At 37.7% G+C, this 17,905-nt stretch overlaps 1 protein-coding gene across 7 annotated transcripts in view; it reads right to left on the bottom strand.

Annotated features, from left to right (window-relative positions):
- The window catches only part of MED23 (mediator complex subunit 23), a 39,918-nt gene extending 22,284 nt beyond the window's left edge, over positions 1–17,634 (bottom strand). For 4 of the 7 annotated variants that reach the window (XM_086631239.1, XM_086631240.1, XM_086631242.1 and 1 more), the window contains exons 1-11: positions 17,544–17,634; positions 15,832–15,863; positions 15,635–15,722; positions 14,764–14,888; positions 14,507–14,618; positions 13,631–13,729; positions 12,985–13,086; positions 11,945–12,014; positions 9,340–9,452; positions 8,032–8,127; positions 623–823 (exon numbers count right to left, since the gene is read on the bottom strand). In XM_086631239.1, coding sequence (XP_086487365.1) covers positions 623–823; positions 8,032–8,127; positions 9,340–9,452; positions 11,945–12,014; positions 12,985–13,086; positions 13,631–13,729; positions 14,507–14,618; positions 14,764–14,888; positions 15,635–15,722; positions 15,832–15,863; positions 17,544–17,603 — 1,098 coding nt within the window. In that variant the 5' untranslated portion in view covers positions 17,604–17,634. Of the gene's footprint in view, positions 1–622; positions 824–7,424; positions 7,443–8,031; positions 8,128–9,339; positions 9,453–11,944; positions 12,015–12,984; positions 13,087–13,630; positions 13,730–14,506; positions 14,619–14,763; positions 14,889–15,634; positions 15,723–15,831; positions 15,864–17,543 lie in introns of all 7 variants that reach the window. The other 3 variants (XM_086631237.1, XM_086631241.1, XM_086631243.1) reach the window with 3 other exon arrangements.
- Between the last annotated feature and the right edge of the window lie 271 nt (positions 17,635–17,905).

Below are 17,905 nucleotides of genomic sequence, written 5' to 3'. Positions count from 1 at the left end.
AACAAAATGCTCAGGATGTTGCTGACTTACTGTAACCCCTCCTTTCTTATGGAAGACTGGCACTACCACCCTTAGAGTTCAGAGAGGCATTGAACACCAGCGAAAAGCGTAAATACTAGAAAGCGTACCAGTTTCAATGTAATTACTATTAGGAAGTAATAATAACTTTGGACTGTAATTGCCAATATCACTGTAATTGCACAACTGATCTTTGATTAGATCAGACAAATAAACTGTAAGTTCTTGCATCCATTTACACGGCCTGTTTCTTTAGCTCACAAACTGAACGGGGCTTTTGCTCTGTTGGAAGGTTGGTTGTAAACTGGATGCAACAGTACAGTGCTCAGACCTTCTGAATCATGTCAGTTTATCTCCTTATTCTAGTTACTAGCACATTTTCAATCCAAATGGAATGCAACATCCTGTGACTGATCACACTAGAAACAGACCTAGCTCAAAGCAACGTAACTTGAGAATTTGACTTACTACAGAGCACAAGGATCAAAAATTTAATTCTTACACATAAGGTACCTCTTGCAGGGGCAAGAGACCTTTTCTTTTAAACTTGTTCTGGTTTGCTTTTAAAATCTCTTACCACATGTGAGTGATACAAACAATTTACCTTTTGATGGAGTGACAGGACCATATGAGGAAAACTTGCAAACTGAAAGAGCACAAAGAAAATGAGCTGGCTGGAGAGATGCTGCCACAGAAGCTGACTGGTTCCACCGTCATCAAACTTCTCTTCAGTCTCAGACCGTTCCATGGCATACACCACAAGATCCACCAGCTGGTCCTCTAGCACAGGGCAGCGCTGCTTGTGCTGTAAGGCAGAAATCAGATACAGTATTCCAAAAGCCTTGCCATTAACTTCAGAACTCACACAGCTGCAGTTACAGTACAGTATTTTGACAGAAGGCTGGGAAGCATGAAATGAAGTCTGAACTTAAGTTAAGGATAAGCCAGTGTATTAAAGCTGCACTATGTTACAGGTCACAACGATTTTCTCATTTTATCACACATACATGATTCCCTACTCAGTTCCAAAACACAGATCATCAATGCACAAATAACATCTGGCGGATTTTGTTTGTGGTTTTGTTTTGTTTTGTTTTTTAAATTCACGCAGAATGTTATTTCTCTGATCTTGCATTCATGGAAAATCAAGTCCGTTCTTTTAACACACTGGTGGAAGTTGTTTGGTTTGGGTTGTTTTTTGTTTTTTTCTTCCTTCTTTCCTCCTTTAAGTTCATTTCAAAAGTAGAGATCACCATAAAGAAAAACATGTATCAATCAAACCACCAAACTGAGAGGAAATATCCCAATATGTAAGGGTTTAATGACTATTTTCTTTTTCTCTCTCATTTTGAGCTCACCTACACTAGAAGCAGAATTAACATCTGGTTAATATAATTAGGTGCTGACACAGCATGACCTGGTACAAAGCAAGATCAAAAAGACTTGAAACTAACCTGATAAAAGTGGTATGTTCTACATCTTTTGAATAGAATAGAAATTATATATCATAATGATGAGCTCTTTAGAGTTTAGGTTCAGATTGCCACAATCTCCACATTGAGCTATGCAAATACAGAAATAATTTAAAATACACACCTTCCCTGATGACTTTTAATAATGATCAAGGAATGCATTGTATGTTCAGATAGAAATGTTAGTACAGATCTATGTAAAGCAGGCTCACTACCAGTGGTTTGGAACTCAAGACTATAAATCTTAAATTGAAGATCATCAAGTATGATGTCACATATCACAAGTTCTTTAGTGCAACAACCTCTTACTACCCTGCATTCACATAGTTACACTTGTATAAATTACTATTACTAAGGGTAAAAAGCTGCGTGGAATTTAAACTTATTTCAAACAGAAATCGAGCACTTTGGAAATATCTAACCTCTGTTTGTTTCATTACAATCTCTACTCAGGAATGATCAGAGTTTTCTGTTTTGTGGGTTGTTTTTTTTTTTGTTTGGTTTGGGTTTGTGTGTGTGTTTTTCGGGGTTTTTTTTTGGTTTTTTTTTAACACCTGATGCCTGTAACATAATGCAGCCTTAAAGAAAACATTATTACTTTAATGATTCAAAAGAAAAGGAACTGAGCTGCTCAAACACTAATCATGAAAATGCAGTATCCCTTTCTAGAGGCAAAAAGGTGTATGTAAAAAAGTTTGAAAATATCGCCCAAATACTCGTAAAATGATTTAGGGATGCCTTAGATGAGTTCTTTGACTTACTAGCCAGGCAGCCTAAAAAAACCCTTTTAACTAATAAAGAAAGAAATAATAATAGGAAAGAGAGATGCTGAAAGGAGATGCTTGTTCTACCTTCATCGATGGAACTCTTTTGCCATGAAAAAAAAAAAAGAGATTCTCCTCAATTCAGAACAAAATGCAAGAATGGGAAAAGTTGACAAAATAGAGCGAACAGCATCCCCTGTTGCATGCTCTTCACCAGCTCGAAACTGCCGAAAGCTACAATTCTAGCTGTGCTTTCCTGAAGCATGCTTCACACAAACCTCTGGGACAGAGAGCACCGGTTACAGTTTCACCTTCTCCTCCAGTACGCAACGCCATTACCACGGATCAACCACGTGACAGGTTTACAGAGAGCGGAATTAACATCACCAGTGGAGAATACCTCGGGGCTTTTGTGGTTTTCGTTTTTTTTCCCCCTCCCAGAGCAACTACTTATGAAGCAGAGCAAGGTGCAACAGACAACACTACAGACTAGTTTATAATCCAGCATGCAAAACTACTATGTACAGGGCTTGAAATTTAATAGTTTGCTAAGCACTGCGTTAATGTCCAAAAGCCTAATCACGTTAGGCTATATTAATTTAGAATAAAGTTATTCAGAGAATACAACAGGAAAATATTACTGTTAAAAAGAAAGCCAGAATTTCCAGTAGGAATTTTCACAATTCTGAATAATTTTAAGATTGGAAAAAGTTTACGAGCCAGGAAATGGAAGAAATAAATTCACTCTTTTATTCTGAAAATCATGCTTTTATTGCTTTAAGAACGATTTTCAATAAGAAATATAGCAGTACTTCACATTTTATTTATTTACTTTTCTGGCATTTTTTCTGTATTTTCAGTGAATATATGTTTTTGCACAAATTTTGTATCTACGGTTTGGGAGCACTCAGAAATAAAATACTGTGCTGCATAAAAATTTGCAGGATTGGGGTCTTGTTTTATTAAATTGCTCATAACTGAAAGAATATCTCAGTATATACTGAGATGACTGAAAATGTAGGTGAGAGCTGATTCCTCTCACAAATAACTAGGAATTCATGTTTTGGTATGAGTTAAACAAAATAAATATAAAAACCCAACCAAAACCACTCTTTTGGATTATTTATGGAAAAATAGAGCATTCAAAATCACTATGTTTTTTTTTCCTAGACAGAACATTATTCAAATGTTTGTAATTTGGTTATGTAAATACATATTCTCTATTTTGCCCTGAAAATAAGTTTTAAAGATCTGAAAAACACATAATCTCATTGAAAACATTATTAAACCATAAAAGAATATAGGGGGGAAAAAAGCGCTACCATGACAACTTGATAGTAAAATGTGGAGATCAGCCCTCTGATGGACCAATGATACTTTTTTAAGTGGATCAAAGCTTCAATTGGGTTTGCGGGTTTTTTTGGGGAGGGGAGGGTAGTGTTAAAAGTGTTCCCTAAAGAAAAGTATTTTAAGAAGTCAGTAAGGCTAGCTGCAAGCTGTTACAGTTTTTGAATATTTTAAGCAAAACACATTTAGCTGAAAAATATTTAATAAATATCTACACTTATGAAATGGATTCAGAAGACCAAACTCCGGAGCCCAAGATCCCTGCAAGAGTAAACGGTGTCTCCAAAAGTCCAATTCAAAATGTGTAAGTCAAATGCCTGAAGGAGTTAATACATTAAGACAGAACTTTAGCCACCCCCCTCAGTTCCATTTTTGAAAACAGCACCCCACCAAGACACAAAACCTTAAAGCTTGTTGTTTCTATTATGCCTCATTCTATCTCTACCAAGTTTGGTGGGCATTCTCAAGTTTTTCTCATTAAACAATGGAGTAGCTTTCAACAAGGAAGTTGCACTCAAGTGTTCTCAATGCACACTCTCACAGTCACAAATCTATAACAAATAATCACATCCCTTAATTTTTAAGTACTTTGCCATGTTAACACTAATAATATTGGATTGTTAGTTCCCAGCATCAATCTACCATATTTTAAAAATAAAAAAGAAAGGAAAGACAATTTTTTAATATTGCATTGTGTCATTCCTTTCACTTAATGATTCTGCTTACACAATGCATGGATGGACATGAAATAAACATCTGCCCCAAGCAAACTATCCTGGTTTTTGCTAGGAGAGAATACAACTACACATCCACCCAAACAGTATGGCATAGGTAATTTCCTACTTCAAGCTGCAGATCACCACTGCTGGCTTAAAAGGTGATCAGCCAAAATATACTGTTTAAAGAGTAAATCTATTAATATAATAGCTGCTAATTAAAGGTTTGTATAACGTTACAGAAACAAGACACCTGACAGTTAGCTCCTCTTTCAAATATTCCCCAAACCAGAGAAATCAAAGTTTAACAGTTTTTCACTGTTTAGAGGACTGCAACACAATCCTGACTGCACTTATGCAAGCAAAAATGGCATTTTATTCTTCATGCAAGACTGCACATAAAGAGAAGGTAAAGATATAAATCAAAACACTCAAAGTGACTTCATGTCTTTAAGACATTACTAAAGCTCAATTTTAAGAACCAACTGTAAGACCCCTAAACTGAATTTTAACTTGGCATCAGTGTATTAAGACGCTTTGAACTGTCAATCCTTTTCCAAAAAACAGACTGTTACATACCTCAACAAATTATTTAAAAGATAATTAATTATTGAAAGTATCACTCCAGCTTTCAGCAGAATATAAATTGACACAGAATCATAGGATTATTTAGGTTGGAAAAGATCCTTAAGATCATCAAGTCCAACCACAAACCAAGATAACGTACATGATAAAATATAATTTAAATCTCTACTCCCTAGAGACCAGTTCAAACAGGTACACAAGAGAAAGTACTGTCCCACACAGAAGTACACAGTAGTAAAAGATAAAAATCCCCGGGATCCAACAGAAGGAATGTTTTGAAGTCCTTATTATTACATCTGGACTTAAAGCCATATACTTGATAAAGGTATTAGAAAACCTCATCCCACAACAAAATCCCACAGCAAAACTTAGAATCCTGAAAGGAACATATGAATCCATAAATATATGAAATTTTACCTTCATTTTTCTCTCTGCAAGCTTAACAAGACAGCTAGATTTGTAATTTTTTTTTTCTCAACTCAGAGATGGTTTGAGTGAATTTTTCTAACATAGATCTGCTTAGTTAAGATTGAACCAGAAAATTTCATTGTTCATCTTTAAGAATATTTGAGAACTAAGCCAAATTTAGCTGAACCATACCTAGTTTGTGATGCCAAAAGATTCAAATGAAGGCTCCAATCCTGCAACTGGATCTGCATAAATAGTTGACAGGGCATACAAGCAGCTTCACGTAAATAATTAATGATCATAAATAAATAATGATCATTGCTTTGAGGTGTTTCTGTATTTCTTTTAAAACAAACTTGGCACTATTTGCATTTCTAAGCGTCTTCTGTTATACTGACAATTCATTTCTGCAGGTTAGTTCAGTTCTAATAATGAAATATAAAATTATCCACCATTTTACTGAAAGCATCGATACAGTTACACAACATCTGAAAAGCATGCTACTACTTCTCGCCAGGTGGCTGCATTAACAAATTCAGCTATAACATGAAGTTAATTTGTACCCAAAAGCAAGTAAAATTTTAATGTTTTCCACAGTTTTAAACCGAGTATATTAATGTTTAAATGGAACATTATTTCCTGTTCTATACCACTACGCCATCCTATTCTATGTTTATAGTTTTAACTCACAAATTTTAAACAGTCCAAACATCTTTATGCTGGTGTAATTGTAGTAGCACAGCTATAGTTCATGTTCTGTCAGCATTTCCTTTATAAGCTACATTCTTCAAGTTTGTTGCTCGGCCATAAAAATTCACGCCAGGTTGAAACTTTGTGTAGGAATTTATATACTAGTAAACATATTTTAACTAGTGTAGTTCAATATATTTCATTACTTCATTTAAATTTTGATTACTTTTAGAGGACAGTAAAGTAGGAGTTAAAACCAAGCATTTTTATCATCAATGCTTTTTTGGCCTGAAGGCACAGAGCATTCATAGTTAGAAGAATAAAATGGGTTCAATTTTTTTTTTTTCTAGATCTTGTATTATTTGTCAGCTACAAGATGCATAGAGGAAGAGTTTGATTTATTAACTGAATGTAGACACAGAATACAAATATTACTCATTTCAACACTAAACCTAGCAGCTCGTTTCCAAGGTTTAACATTTCAGCTGCTTTAAGTCTTACAAAAGACTGTAATATACAACACAGAGTAGTGTTCCAAGATGTAGGAATCTGCACATTCAAAAATATTGTCCCAATCCAGAAAAAGCACTGGTGTATTTCACTTGCAATAAGAAATATACACAAGGTTTCAGGATCTCGTAAATTTTATAGTCAAGTTACAAATCTGAAAAAAGTTTCTTAAATGGAAACACTGACACAACCTTCACTATAGTATTGCAAACAGCAACGCTATTTTATAAATCTTAAACAATGTTTTTTTAAAGTAGGTGTGGAATTGATTATCGTAACAGGAATCGACTGTAAATATCACACTCATAATTCAAATTTCAAGCATAAGTCCACTTGGTTGATCTGCTCAGGCGTTTATTTATTTAAACAAGTAGTCAAATTTTAAGGAACTATTTTTCATATGGTATTCTGCACTACCTTTCTTTCACTTAGCTTGGAGAGTATTATAATTGCCTGTTGGGACTTTTGTTACAGGGGCTTCCTAATGGTAAGAAAATTCCACTAGTAAAGCTTTTTTTTAAAAAAAAAATAAAAAGGAAAGAAGTATTTAAAGCTTTATAATTTTACAATCAAGTGCAGTGGACGTTTTTACACTGGCATAAGGAAAGAAATTTTGAACTAAGAATCTCTCCTCATCTGAAAATTCCAGCAGACAAAGTAGAAGTTCTTATGACTGGTAAGGGAAACGACAGCAGTCCATTCCAACAAAAATTTTAGGACCAATGGACCACTGACTGTCAGCTATATGCTACATTTCTCGTATCTCTAGAGATTCGTAGTGAGAATTTGCCCTTGACTAACAGTCCTGCCAATTTCAAGCCCTGACTGTACATGTATTCTCTAACTGGAATCAGTGGCTACAAAGCGGCCAGCGTATCGTTAGTCACAATACAACAGTAAGGTTGTGAACATACCTGAGCAATGTTCAAGGTCTAGAGCATTGGAGGATGGGCAGGACAAGACAGGACAGAACAAAAATAAAGGAAGAAAAAAAGAAAAGACAAAACAGTGACTATGAGGCCAGCCTCAAGGATCCCCAAGTCAGACTAAGCCCTCCCGTTCTAAGGTATAAAAAGAAAAAATGTAACAAAACAAAACCCAGCTTTTCACTATTCTAGTACTATAACATGTCAATATAACAGAGTACAACAATGCTTTAAAAACTAATGACATGAACAATAACCATTTTTATTGCTTGAGCTAGCAGTCTCCTACTGTCTGTCAAAGGTGTACTTGAGGCTGGCCTTATAGGAAAAAAAAGCAATGCAAAAAAAAAATCATATTTTAAATCTCTACTTTTCAATTCAACATTCGTAAAGCAATATACAAATGATAGGAACAACAGTGTCCAATTAACCTAATATGATCTCATAAAAAAATAAAAATAAAATAAATAAAAATAAAAAATTCACTCTCTGGACCTAGAGTGTTTTGCTTAGTTAGCTATAGCAAAGAAAAGAGAAAAAGAATAGTGCAGATTCTATGCAGAATTAAACCACGTGTTACAGCATAGTACAGTACCTGCTTATTCAGACCTAGCATATTGCAGACCATATCCCTTGAATACGGTTGTTCCAGCACATATCTCAACAAAGCAGTCTGTGGCTCAAATAGATCCTTAAAAAAAAAAAAGCAATCACATACAAACATATATTGCCTCAAGATTATGCTTAATACTGAGTTTATGTTTAACTGAGTTAAACAATGTAAGAATGAATGTTTAATTTACACAGGTATTTATTGTCTGGCAAATCCTTCTGCCTTCCCCTACCCAAAAGAAAGGAAGAAATAATCAAAGCTCTTAGGAAATGACAGATTTTACAGAGACCAAGTAGAACATTCTTCATCCAATAAAAGGATGCCACACTCTTTGAAACAGCCCCGAAATACTGGAAGACTATCAAGAACTCAAAGGAAGCCAGGTAAGACAACTGAGGAAATACATGACCAAGATGCATAAAAATCCTGAGTAGTATGAAGAAAGCAGCTATGGAATGACTGCTCACTCTATCTTCCAATAACTGAATAAAGAAAAATGTTATCCAAAGCTAGGTTCAAAACAAAGAGAAGGAGCTGATTCCTCATGCAACATGAAGTTGAAATATGGAACTCCTTGTCAAAGGGATGTTGAGGATGCTAAATGCTTACACGGTCTCAAGAGGAGACTGAAGAAATATTTGGAAGAGGAAGGTTTGCTAACTATACGGAAACCAAATCTGTCTCAGGAAACACTCAAAATGGTAATGGCTGTAGAGTGTGAACGCTATGTATGTCATTAGATATAACATCTTTGTATCCTTCCTTAGACATCTAGGATATGGGGAATGGGATCCTGGACAATGTGGATTTTTGTCCTGATCCTTTACAGTTTTTAAATTCTTTCAGTACACCACTATTTCACACTCAGAGTTTTAAGTTTAAATAACTTACATTTACATTTGAATTGTAAAATTATCTTTTCTATGGAATAGCAAGGAGCACAGAAAAGAAGAAACTACCTTCTCATTCTCTTTCATCTCCCCACTGCTAAATTAATTCTGCAATTAATTCTCTTGCTCTCTCACACACACACACCCACAAAGCACATCAAACATCTCATGTTCCTCAAGCGTCACGGGCAACAGTTACACCACACACAAATTTAAAGGTCCTTCGCATGTAACTTGGAATCATTGAAATTCGTAACACAGTGAAAACATCTACATCCTCAATATTAGCCTAGCTGGAACAATTGGATATTCACAGTTGAAATGATTCTCTTCCCCTTAATGATATAAAAGCTTTGTATTTATTGAATGTAACATTTTTAGGAAGTTTAGTAAGGCATACCTTATCATACGGTAAGAGACCTTTCAAAGGAAAGCGAAGGGTTGTAGGATCCAGCTTCCATGAGTTACACATGGCACCTGAGTTATTTACCACAGGAAGAAGACTACAGCGACCTACATGCAATGAAACATTATAAATTCTAAAACAGTGAAACTGGCCTATTGTTTAATCATTCTGATGCAAAAACTGGCCTCAGCCACTTTTATGTTCTTCTTAAACTTCCACTGTTTAAAGCTTTTTACCATAGGATTGCTTCAGGTTGATTTTATTTTTCTAACTAATTTTCAAGTAATAAAATACCTAAGGAGTAAAATCCCCATTTGTTCAGACATAGAAGTATCAGAAGTATGTGCAAATATTAATCTAAAAGTGCCCTTTTAGGTTATCAGAAGACTGTTCCATTGCCATTGCTTGACCTAGGGATTTAGTTTTAGTACACTGACCCTTTCCACAAAGAAACTGGTATTACTAACCTAAGTATATAGTCTAGTCTTTTGATTTCAATTCATTCAACTTGTAAGACAAACTGAAGGCAGGATTCTGTCCAGTAAACTAGTGAAATACAAGCATCTGCACTCCAATTACAGTCAATGGACATCTACTCAATTCAGTCAGTGTAGGCCAATGTGATTCAGCTAATCACATATGAAGCTTCCTGTAGGGTGAATTTACTTCTTATTCAGTGTAGATTAGACATCTGGGATTTATTTCAGTTGCTTAAACATAGGCATCTGAACTGAGCCCCTAGCGCATCTGTGTATCAGCATCTAAGTTCAGGTGCCTCAGCTTTGACCTAGATCTCCCTGTCAATTCAAAATCCATGACTTCCATTGTCCAGATTGGACATATTATAGAATCATAGAATGGTTCAGGTTGGAAGGGACCTCAAAGATCATCTAGTTCCAACCCCCCTGCCATGGGCAGGGAAACCCTCCACTACACCAGGTTGCCCAAAGCCTCATCCAACCTGGCCTTGAACACTTCCAGGGATGGGGCATCTACTACTTCTCTGGGCAAACTGTTTCAGTGCCTCACCACCCTCACAGTGAAAAAAATTCTTCCTTATATCTAACCTAAATCTCCCCTCTTTCAGTTTAAAGCCATTGCCCCTTGTCCTATCACTACATGCCCTTGTAAAAAGCCCCTCTCCAGCTTTCCTGTAGGCCCCCTTTAGATACTGGAAAGCTGCTATGAGATCACCCCGGAGCCTTCTCTTCTCCAGGCTGAACGGCCCGAACACTCTCAGCCTGTCTATTACTAACAGATAAAACAAGAAGTAAACAAATACTTCTTTCTTCCCTTCAACTGTATCTATAGAGGTCTTTTACACATAGAATCATAGAATGGTTAGGGCTGGAAGGGACCTTCAAAGGTCATCTAGTCCAACCCCCCGGCAACAAACAGGGATATCTCCAACTAGATCAGGTTGCTCAGGGCCTCGTCCAACCGGGCCTTGAATGTCTCCAGGGATGGAGCATCCACCACCTCTCTGGGCAACCTGTTCCAGTGTTCTACAACTCTCATGGTAAAAAATTTTTTCCTAATATCCAATCTGAATCTACCTCCCTCTATTTTAAAACCATTACCCCTTGTCCTATCACAACAGGCCCTCCTGAACAGCCTCTCCCCATCTTTCTTGTAGGCCCCCTTGAGGTACTGGAAGACCGCTATAAGGTCACCCCGGAGCCTCCTCTTCTCCAGGCTGAACAGCCCCAACTCTTTCAGCCTGTCCTCATAGGAAAGGTGCTCCAGCCCTCTTATCATCTTCGTGATACATACACGTATCTTTTTACATACAAGACTTGTAAAAATTTGTGTGTGATCCCTGTGAGTCATATTCATAAAAGCTACGCCACACTTTCAACAGAAAAATAACTACATGCTTCTGAAACACGAAATGCTTTGGAGCACTACAGAGGAATTTACATTTTTTAATCTCTGCATTGAAGAAGCTCAGTTGCAATAAAGCTTGCTCAAGTCTAAGATAAAATGCAGCTGTTATTAAGCTACGTAATTCTCAAAGCAAACATAAGACATTTTATCTTTTTAAAGAAAAATGTAACAGGTATCCCAATTAAAACAGCCAAATTTTAATCTTCAGATCTCTAGCAATAAAAAAGGTGAGTTTTTCTTTCACAGAAGGGGACAGCTAGTACTCATCTGAACTAGGCAATGTTCACACAGAAGCCTACAACAATAGGGATAAGGCTGAGCAGCTACAAGAGCCCCAATGCAAACTGAGGGCAGAAAACACTCCGTGGCTAGCATACCAGTGGATCTGTATTAACTCAAAACCCCTGAGCACAGAAACTCCATGGTTTTCCTGTAGTTAGAAACCATATGGCCACATAACAAGTAGTACACTTCCACTACCAGCTTGTAGCATAAAATTACTTGATCTCATCAATACGAATTTTCCCCTTCAAAGCAAAAACTGAAGAGAAGCAAGTCTGAGAACAAAGTGACAAGAGTAAAGATATCACGTGAAACATAAGCTCTGAATCATTTTGCTTAGATGAATATACACCCCAAAAGGTTCTAAGAAACAAAATAGTTCAAAATAAATTAATTTATTTTGAAGTCATTCATGAAGTCATTCTCTTACCACAAATGGAATTTATTCTTGCTGTAGGTCTGAAGGTATCCACAAAATCCGATACTAAATTACCTAGTAACTGGGTGAGAAGAGGAGAAAAAAGTGGTTTAAGTTGCAGATACTGATAAGGTATATTTAAGAATTAAAAACAGTTTATACATTTGAATAAAATATATAGGAATCTACTAACATAACTCACTTCCTACACATTTCAACAAGTCAGAAAAATCACCCAGAACCTAAAACTACAAAAGGGAAAAACGTGACTTTATAAAATAAAGGGGCAGGAAGCACATTTCTCAGTTTGCACTCACATGAGAGTTTATATAAGTGTTTCTTCTATGCGTACTATATTATTTCAGTACATACTACTAGATAACAGATGATTTAAGACAGGCTTTAGAATTTCTGTTCATTAACAAAACTGTGTTTGCCTCTGGGTAACAATTCCACAAAGACAAAGGATCTAGAGTAGTACACTTGGAATTAACTCTTGGCTCAAACGAAGTCAGTAACAGTTTTCCTATTAATTCAAGGGAGTCAGGATTTTATCCTTTTCCTGACACCTAGTTATTTTAACAGAATACAAAATTAAAAACTGGATCCATTAGAAACAGTGACCATTTTCACTGCACCAGATCCCCAAATATTTCTGCATAACTGAACTTGAACAGAAAGAAAACACTGGTCAGCAATTTAAAGTGATTTTTCTTATCTTGAACTCATAGAGAAAGCACAATCCGGTAGGTAAGTGCAACCTTATTGTACTTACTGCATTTCTACATTTATTCAACAAAACAAACTCAGTGCTTCAAGAATTTCAAACATCAGGCCATAGGTCAAAACTGTATCAATTTCATGCAAGAACACATAGAGCTGCTGCTGCAATCACATCAAGCCTGTACCTTAATTTATATGCCTAAATACAGCTTACTGTTGAACAGTAGATTTTAAATCTTTATTTAAATTTTATTAAAAAAAAAAAAAAAGAAATTTTGTTTTGTGTGGAACAAAACTCCAGATGACATGCTTTGATATCAAATCATTACCCAATGGGGAAGCTTTCCTTCAGGATATAGTTTTCTGATTTCTGTAACCGCAAAGTAGGCAGGTAACAAACATGCGTTTCTTTCCAAAATGTAGGCTACCACCTATAAATAAAAAAAAAAATACATCAGTGTAAAAGACTTTGCATAAGGTAAATAAAGGTGTACTCTGTCTACTAGTCTGAGGCAGCCCATGGAAACAGATATAAGAATTAAAATACTTCTTCTTAAGTTGTATTCTGATACCATTACATTAGTTTAGAACCTGTTTTTAACTGTACAAGCATAAGTTACACTGTTTAAGCCTAAGTAAAACTATGCCTCTATGTCTGCCTATTACTATTTTTATCCACTAAGAAAAAAAATAAAGAAATTCATCTCATACATCTTACCTGAGGTAAGTCAAACACTGGGCTTGACTCTCCTGTTACAGACTTTAGTGCTTACCTACAATATCCCCCAAAATCTCTTTGGTTACTATATAAAATGCAATTACAGAAAAGAATGAAGAGCACAAAGAGTTAAGTCTTTGCTGTTGAACTGTACTAACTTTCAAAAGAGAGCTACCCCAGTTACTAGAAACTCATTAATGACAAAAGAGTGAGACATACCTTCCTCTATCATGACAACAGAAAATTCAGATAGTTACCTCTCTTGCTGCTAAAAGCTGCTGTACAACAGCTGAGCTCACAGTGTTTGGAATTGTCACGATTTTCTCTAGGATCACTTTCAACAGATCACGCACACCCTAAGAGAAAGCACACAAAATTAAAGTTCTCAGATATTCTTTATTTCTGGCAGAAAGATTACACAATATGGTCAGACAGCATTTTGACAGATAAATTTGCTGTTTATTGCTAAGTGCCAGAAGACAGACTGCTACTGAGAAAGTGAACACTAATGACATTAAACTCCTTATGGAACTTCTCAATCTTAGGATCCCCTAGATGGGAAAGCAACTGTTGAAATTTTCATGTGCATCTAGAGGCATCCAACCTAGAATGCAGATTGACCAAAGCACAATGTTGAATCTTACGTATTTTGCTCTAACACGCTCACCAATGCTGGTGAGGTGGTTCTCTGCAAGGGATGCATCATTCCCTACTCTGTCCATTAGAGCTGTACCCTGCCAAAGACTCAGCTCTCAGGACCTTTTTCCTACGTAGCAACAGTGGTTAGAGCAGATGTGAGAACTTCAGCCTTAATGCTTGATAGTAAGTACTACTTTTCCATGTGTACCACTTCCGCAACTGCATTAGGGTAATTTAGCCGGTAACTGAAAAAGGAGTGGAAGATGACTGTGTAATACAGAAAAGAACAACAGGAGTCACATTGTCCATACAGAATTATCTATTAAGGTAAAGCTCAGCTGTGAAAAAGCATTAAAACTGATGTCACTGAATTATTTTTTTCTTTCATAATCAAAGCAGTCTTTGAAACACCAGATGTCTCTGATAAAAAATCATAAAAACAAAGTCAGAAAATAAAATGTCTTGTCATGAAGAAAGGAATGAGGGGAAGATACCTTGTAGTCTACACCTCCAATAATCTTCCGGACCAATTTAAATGTTAATGCCCACAACTGTGTCCTTTCCCATTCAAGCGTATCAGAGTTTATCAGAGATTCACAAACCATCCTAGCAGAAGAAGACAATGCAAGAATGACTGACAGATAATAAGCACATGTTCTCCAGCACTAACATTACAATGTCATCGTAAAACACCCTCCAATATTACAACTTCCATGCATCCTGTTTATTGATTTATTCCAGTAAAGCTCACCTGGGTGGCAAAAGTCCAGTTTCTACTGCCATTGCTAAACAGTCGTAAAGAAAAGAAATTCTTTTAGGACTATGTTGGCTATGAATGAATCTTACAATCCACTGGACACACTGTTCATGGGATTCCTGAAAAAGCAGTAGAGAGAAGAAAGAATGCATTTACAGGCAGTGAAACAAACTGTAAAATTCAGATACTAGCCTAATATGAAGAAATTAAACTAACGAAAGAACAAAATTATAAATGGTAGAAGTTGTCCAACACATAGTTTTCCCTACAAGTCTTTTGATCTTATTTTGAAGTCCATTGTTTAACAGAAGATGTCCAGTACTGGAAACACCTCCTAGGTGAAACCTTGATTTCTATAGTCAACTTTGTTTTTCACATCTAACTCAGCACAGAATAGAATAAAATAGAACTGTTCTATATTATTCTTTCCTTTTCACAGTTATACTCAAATTCAGTGAACACAAAGATGACCAGGTCTCCAGCTACAGAAGAGTGCCTAGAGGTAACTTTTGGAAGGTAATTTTTGAACATAAACATCTACTTCCCCCCCCACTTATTCACTTCTACCAGAAATCCTGTAACAAACTACCTTTTTTTGTTTATTTTTTTACTGCTACGCTTCCATTTGCTTATCCTTATTTGCACTGCACACCAACCTCTACTGAACGACTATATAATCTTATAAATGTCAAAACCAATCTTTTTTCTTGCAAAGTCCTCCTATATTTTTTACTGCACCATATCTGAAACTAGATTCTGAATGACTGGACACAGACCTTGTAGCTTAAGTGTTTGTCTACTAGACAAGGTTTCACTGTATTAAAAAACTATATAAGTACATGTAACCAACAAATTAAATGTTAACCTGGGAAAGACTGCTCCAGAACTGTCTAAAAGCGCCCAGGCAGCTGATCAGTTTGGTCCTCTCGTCTTCAGGGGTGTCCATAAACATACTGATGCAAATAAGAACATTAGTTATTAGCAATACCCAGTGAAAGAGCACAAGTAGAAAAATAAATGTATACAGAAAGTCTTGCACAAATAAACTAACGTTACACTCACCCAGGAAAAGCTTCTTCAATTACTTCTGTTTTCTGTAAGAGAAAAACCATGAGTGAGCTACTGTGGGGTATCACACCATCAGGATGAAGCACAAAAGCACAACAGTCGTATTGTTATGGGACTCTATCAGAGACGGTATGTATTTCTTCTGCTACACTAGACTTTCGAGGTTGAGATTGCTTTGTTTTCATATAAACAACATACCTTGTGGATCGTGATTAAAGCTCTTTATTGTTTTTTTCTTCTAAACACCTAGAGATTAATTTACTTTGCAAAGTTGAAGAATTTGTTGGATTCTGTTACTGCAGCTTTTTTTTTTCCATACTTTGAAAAAATTAATATTTTTGAATCCTGTTAAGTTTTTGTCCCACTTATGTTCCACGATACTCAGTTACACAGATCAACTACATACAGTTACTTTCTCATCTGAGTTTAGATCTATGGCTTTTTAAACTCCATTGAACAACTATCCGGTCTTTGACTAGGTGCAAGACTATATATGAACATCCAATTTATCTTGTCTAAAACATTCCCTTTTTTTGAATCTCCGTTTTGCTCAAAGGCTTCTACATCACTATTCCAATACACCAGCAAAGAGGTTCTGGAAAATACTATCCTACAACTGTTTTTACCTTCTATAAGAATTTCGTATTATTCTTGTGAAAATGAGAAATCCATCAGGTACGGGCAATTAATATGCTACAAGCAACTTTAAACCATTCAAAGAAAAGTACATTGTGCATTCTATAATACAAACTTAAAACAGGAAAAAAAAAAAAAACAACCAACCCTCCCTCTACTGAAATTCATCAGATGGACATCATTTTCAGTTACACTTCTCTAGGAGACCTACATACTCTTTCCAGCTCAGTCTGACCAGTCTCTTCTGTCCAACACGTCCATCAGGCTTCTGTGCAGGACCTTACCACCTACTGTCACTCCCGTGTCTCAGACCACGAACTGCTCATACCTACCAAGAAGCTCGCTCCTTCCTGCTCTACAAAACTATGACTTGGGTTCTCCCGTTTTAACTCATTTGATATCCTCCTTGATAGGGTCACCGGCTCAGCGGATGAAGGGAAGGCAGTGGATGTAATTTTTCTGGATCTATGATAAGGTCACCAGCTCAGCGGATGAAGGGAAGGCAGTGGATGTAATTTTTCTGGATCTATGATAAGGTCACCAGCTCAGCGGATGAAGGGAAGGCAGTGGATGTAATTTTTCTGGATTTTAGTAAAGCTTTTCATACTGTCTTGATACTGAACTGTTTATTCTACAGTAAACTCACCGCACTATAAATTGGTTTGGGGTAAGCAATCTGCCTCCCCCGTTTTATGCCCAGTCCTACTCCGCGTCAGCTTCCTATAAAGACTCAGGAGAGGAAGGGAAGAGAGAAGGCTCCGAGAAACCACCTCCCCGCCACAGATCTCCCGGGCGCACCCCGGATGGACCCGCCGGTGCCCAGAGCAGAAGTGCCGACGACGGCGCTGCCTCACCCCGGCCCCCCTCCCCCGCCCCGGGTTTCAACGCCCCAAGCGCGCCAGGAAAACCAAAAACCTCTTACTCCCGTTTTTATCTTCTTCAGGATGCCTCCCCAGACCCCAGTGCGGGCCGCGGGGTCCCAGCCAAGCCCCGGGCCCGGCCCGGCCCGGCCCGCCCACGGCGCTGCCCCCCGCCCCCACCCCGCGGCGGCGCTCCGAGGACGGACTCACCACCACCTCCTCGAAGATGCTCTGTAGCTGCGTCTCCATAGGCACCATGGGGATCGCCATGGCGCCGGGCTGGGCCCGGCCGGCCCTTTGTCCGGCGCAGACGGCGGCGCGGCGCCCAACTCCCCCGCCGGAAGCGCCGTCCCCGATCCCGCTCCCCGGATGGCGGCGGCTCGGCACGGCCGTTCCGGCGGCCGCCGCGTTCCGGGCGGCGCCGAGGGATTGTCCCGGCCCGCTGCGGGGCGCGGCGGCTGGCGGGCTGCGGCGCTTCCTGCGGAGCGGGAAAGCGGGGACCGAGGGCGAAAGGAGGACAGCAACTGCCATTTAAAATTTGGGATCTGGTGTTTTTGTGTGTGTGGTTTTGT

The sequence above is a fragment of the Tauraco erythrolophus genome, chromosome 2 (genome assembly GCF_009769465.1).
Source record: "Tauraco erythrolophus isolate bTauEry1 chromosome 2, bTauEry1.pri, whole genome shotgun sequence".
Taxonomy (NCBI): Eukaryota; Metazoa; Chordata; class Aves; order Musophagiformes; family Musophagidae; genus Tauraco; species Tauraco erythrolophus.
The sequence above is the reverse complement of the archived record's forward strand: the minus strand, read 5'-3'. Positions and strand labels throughout refer to the sequence as shown.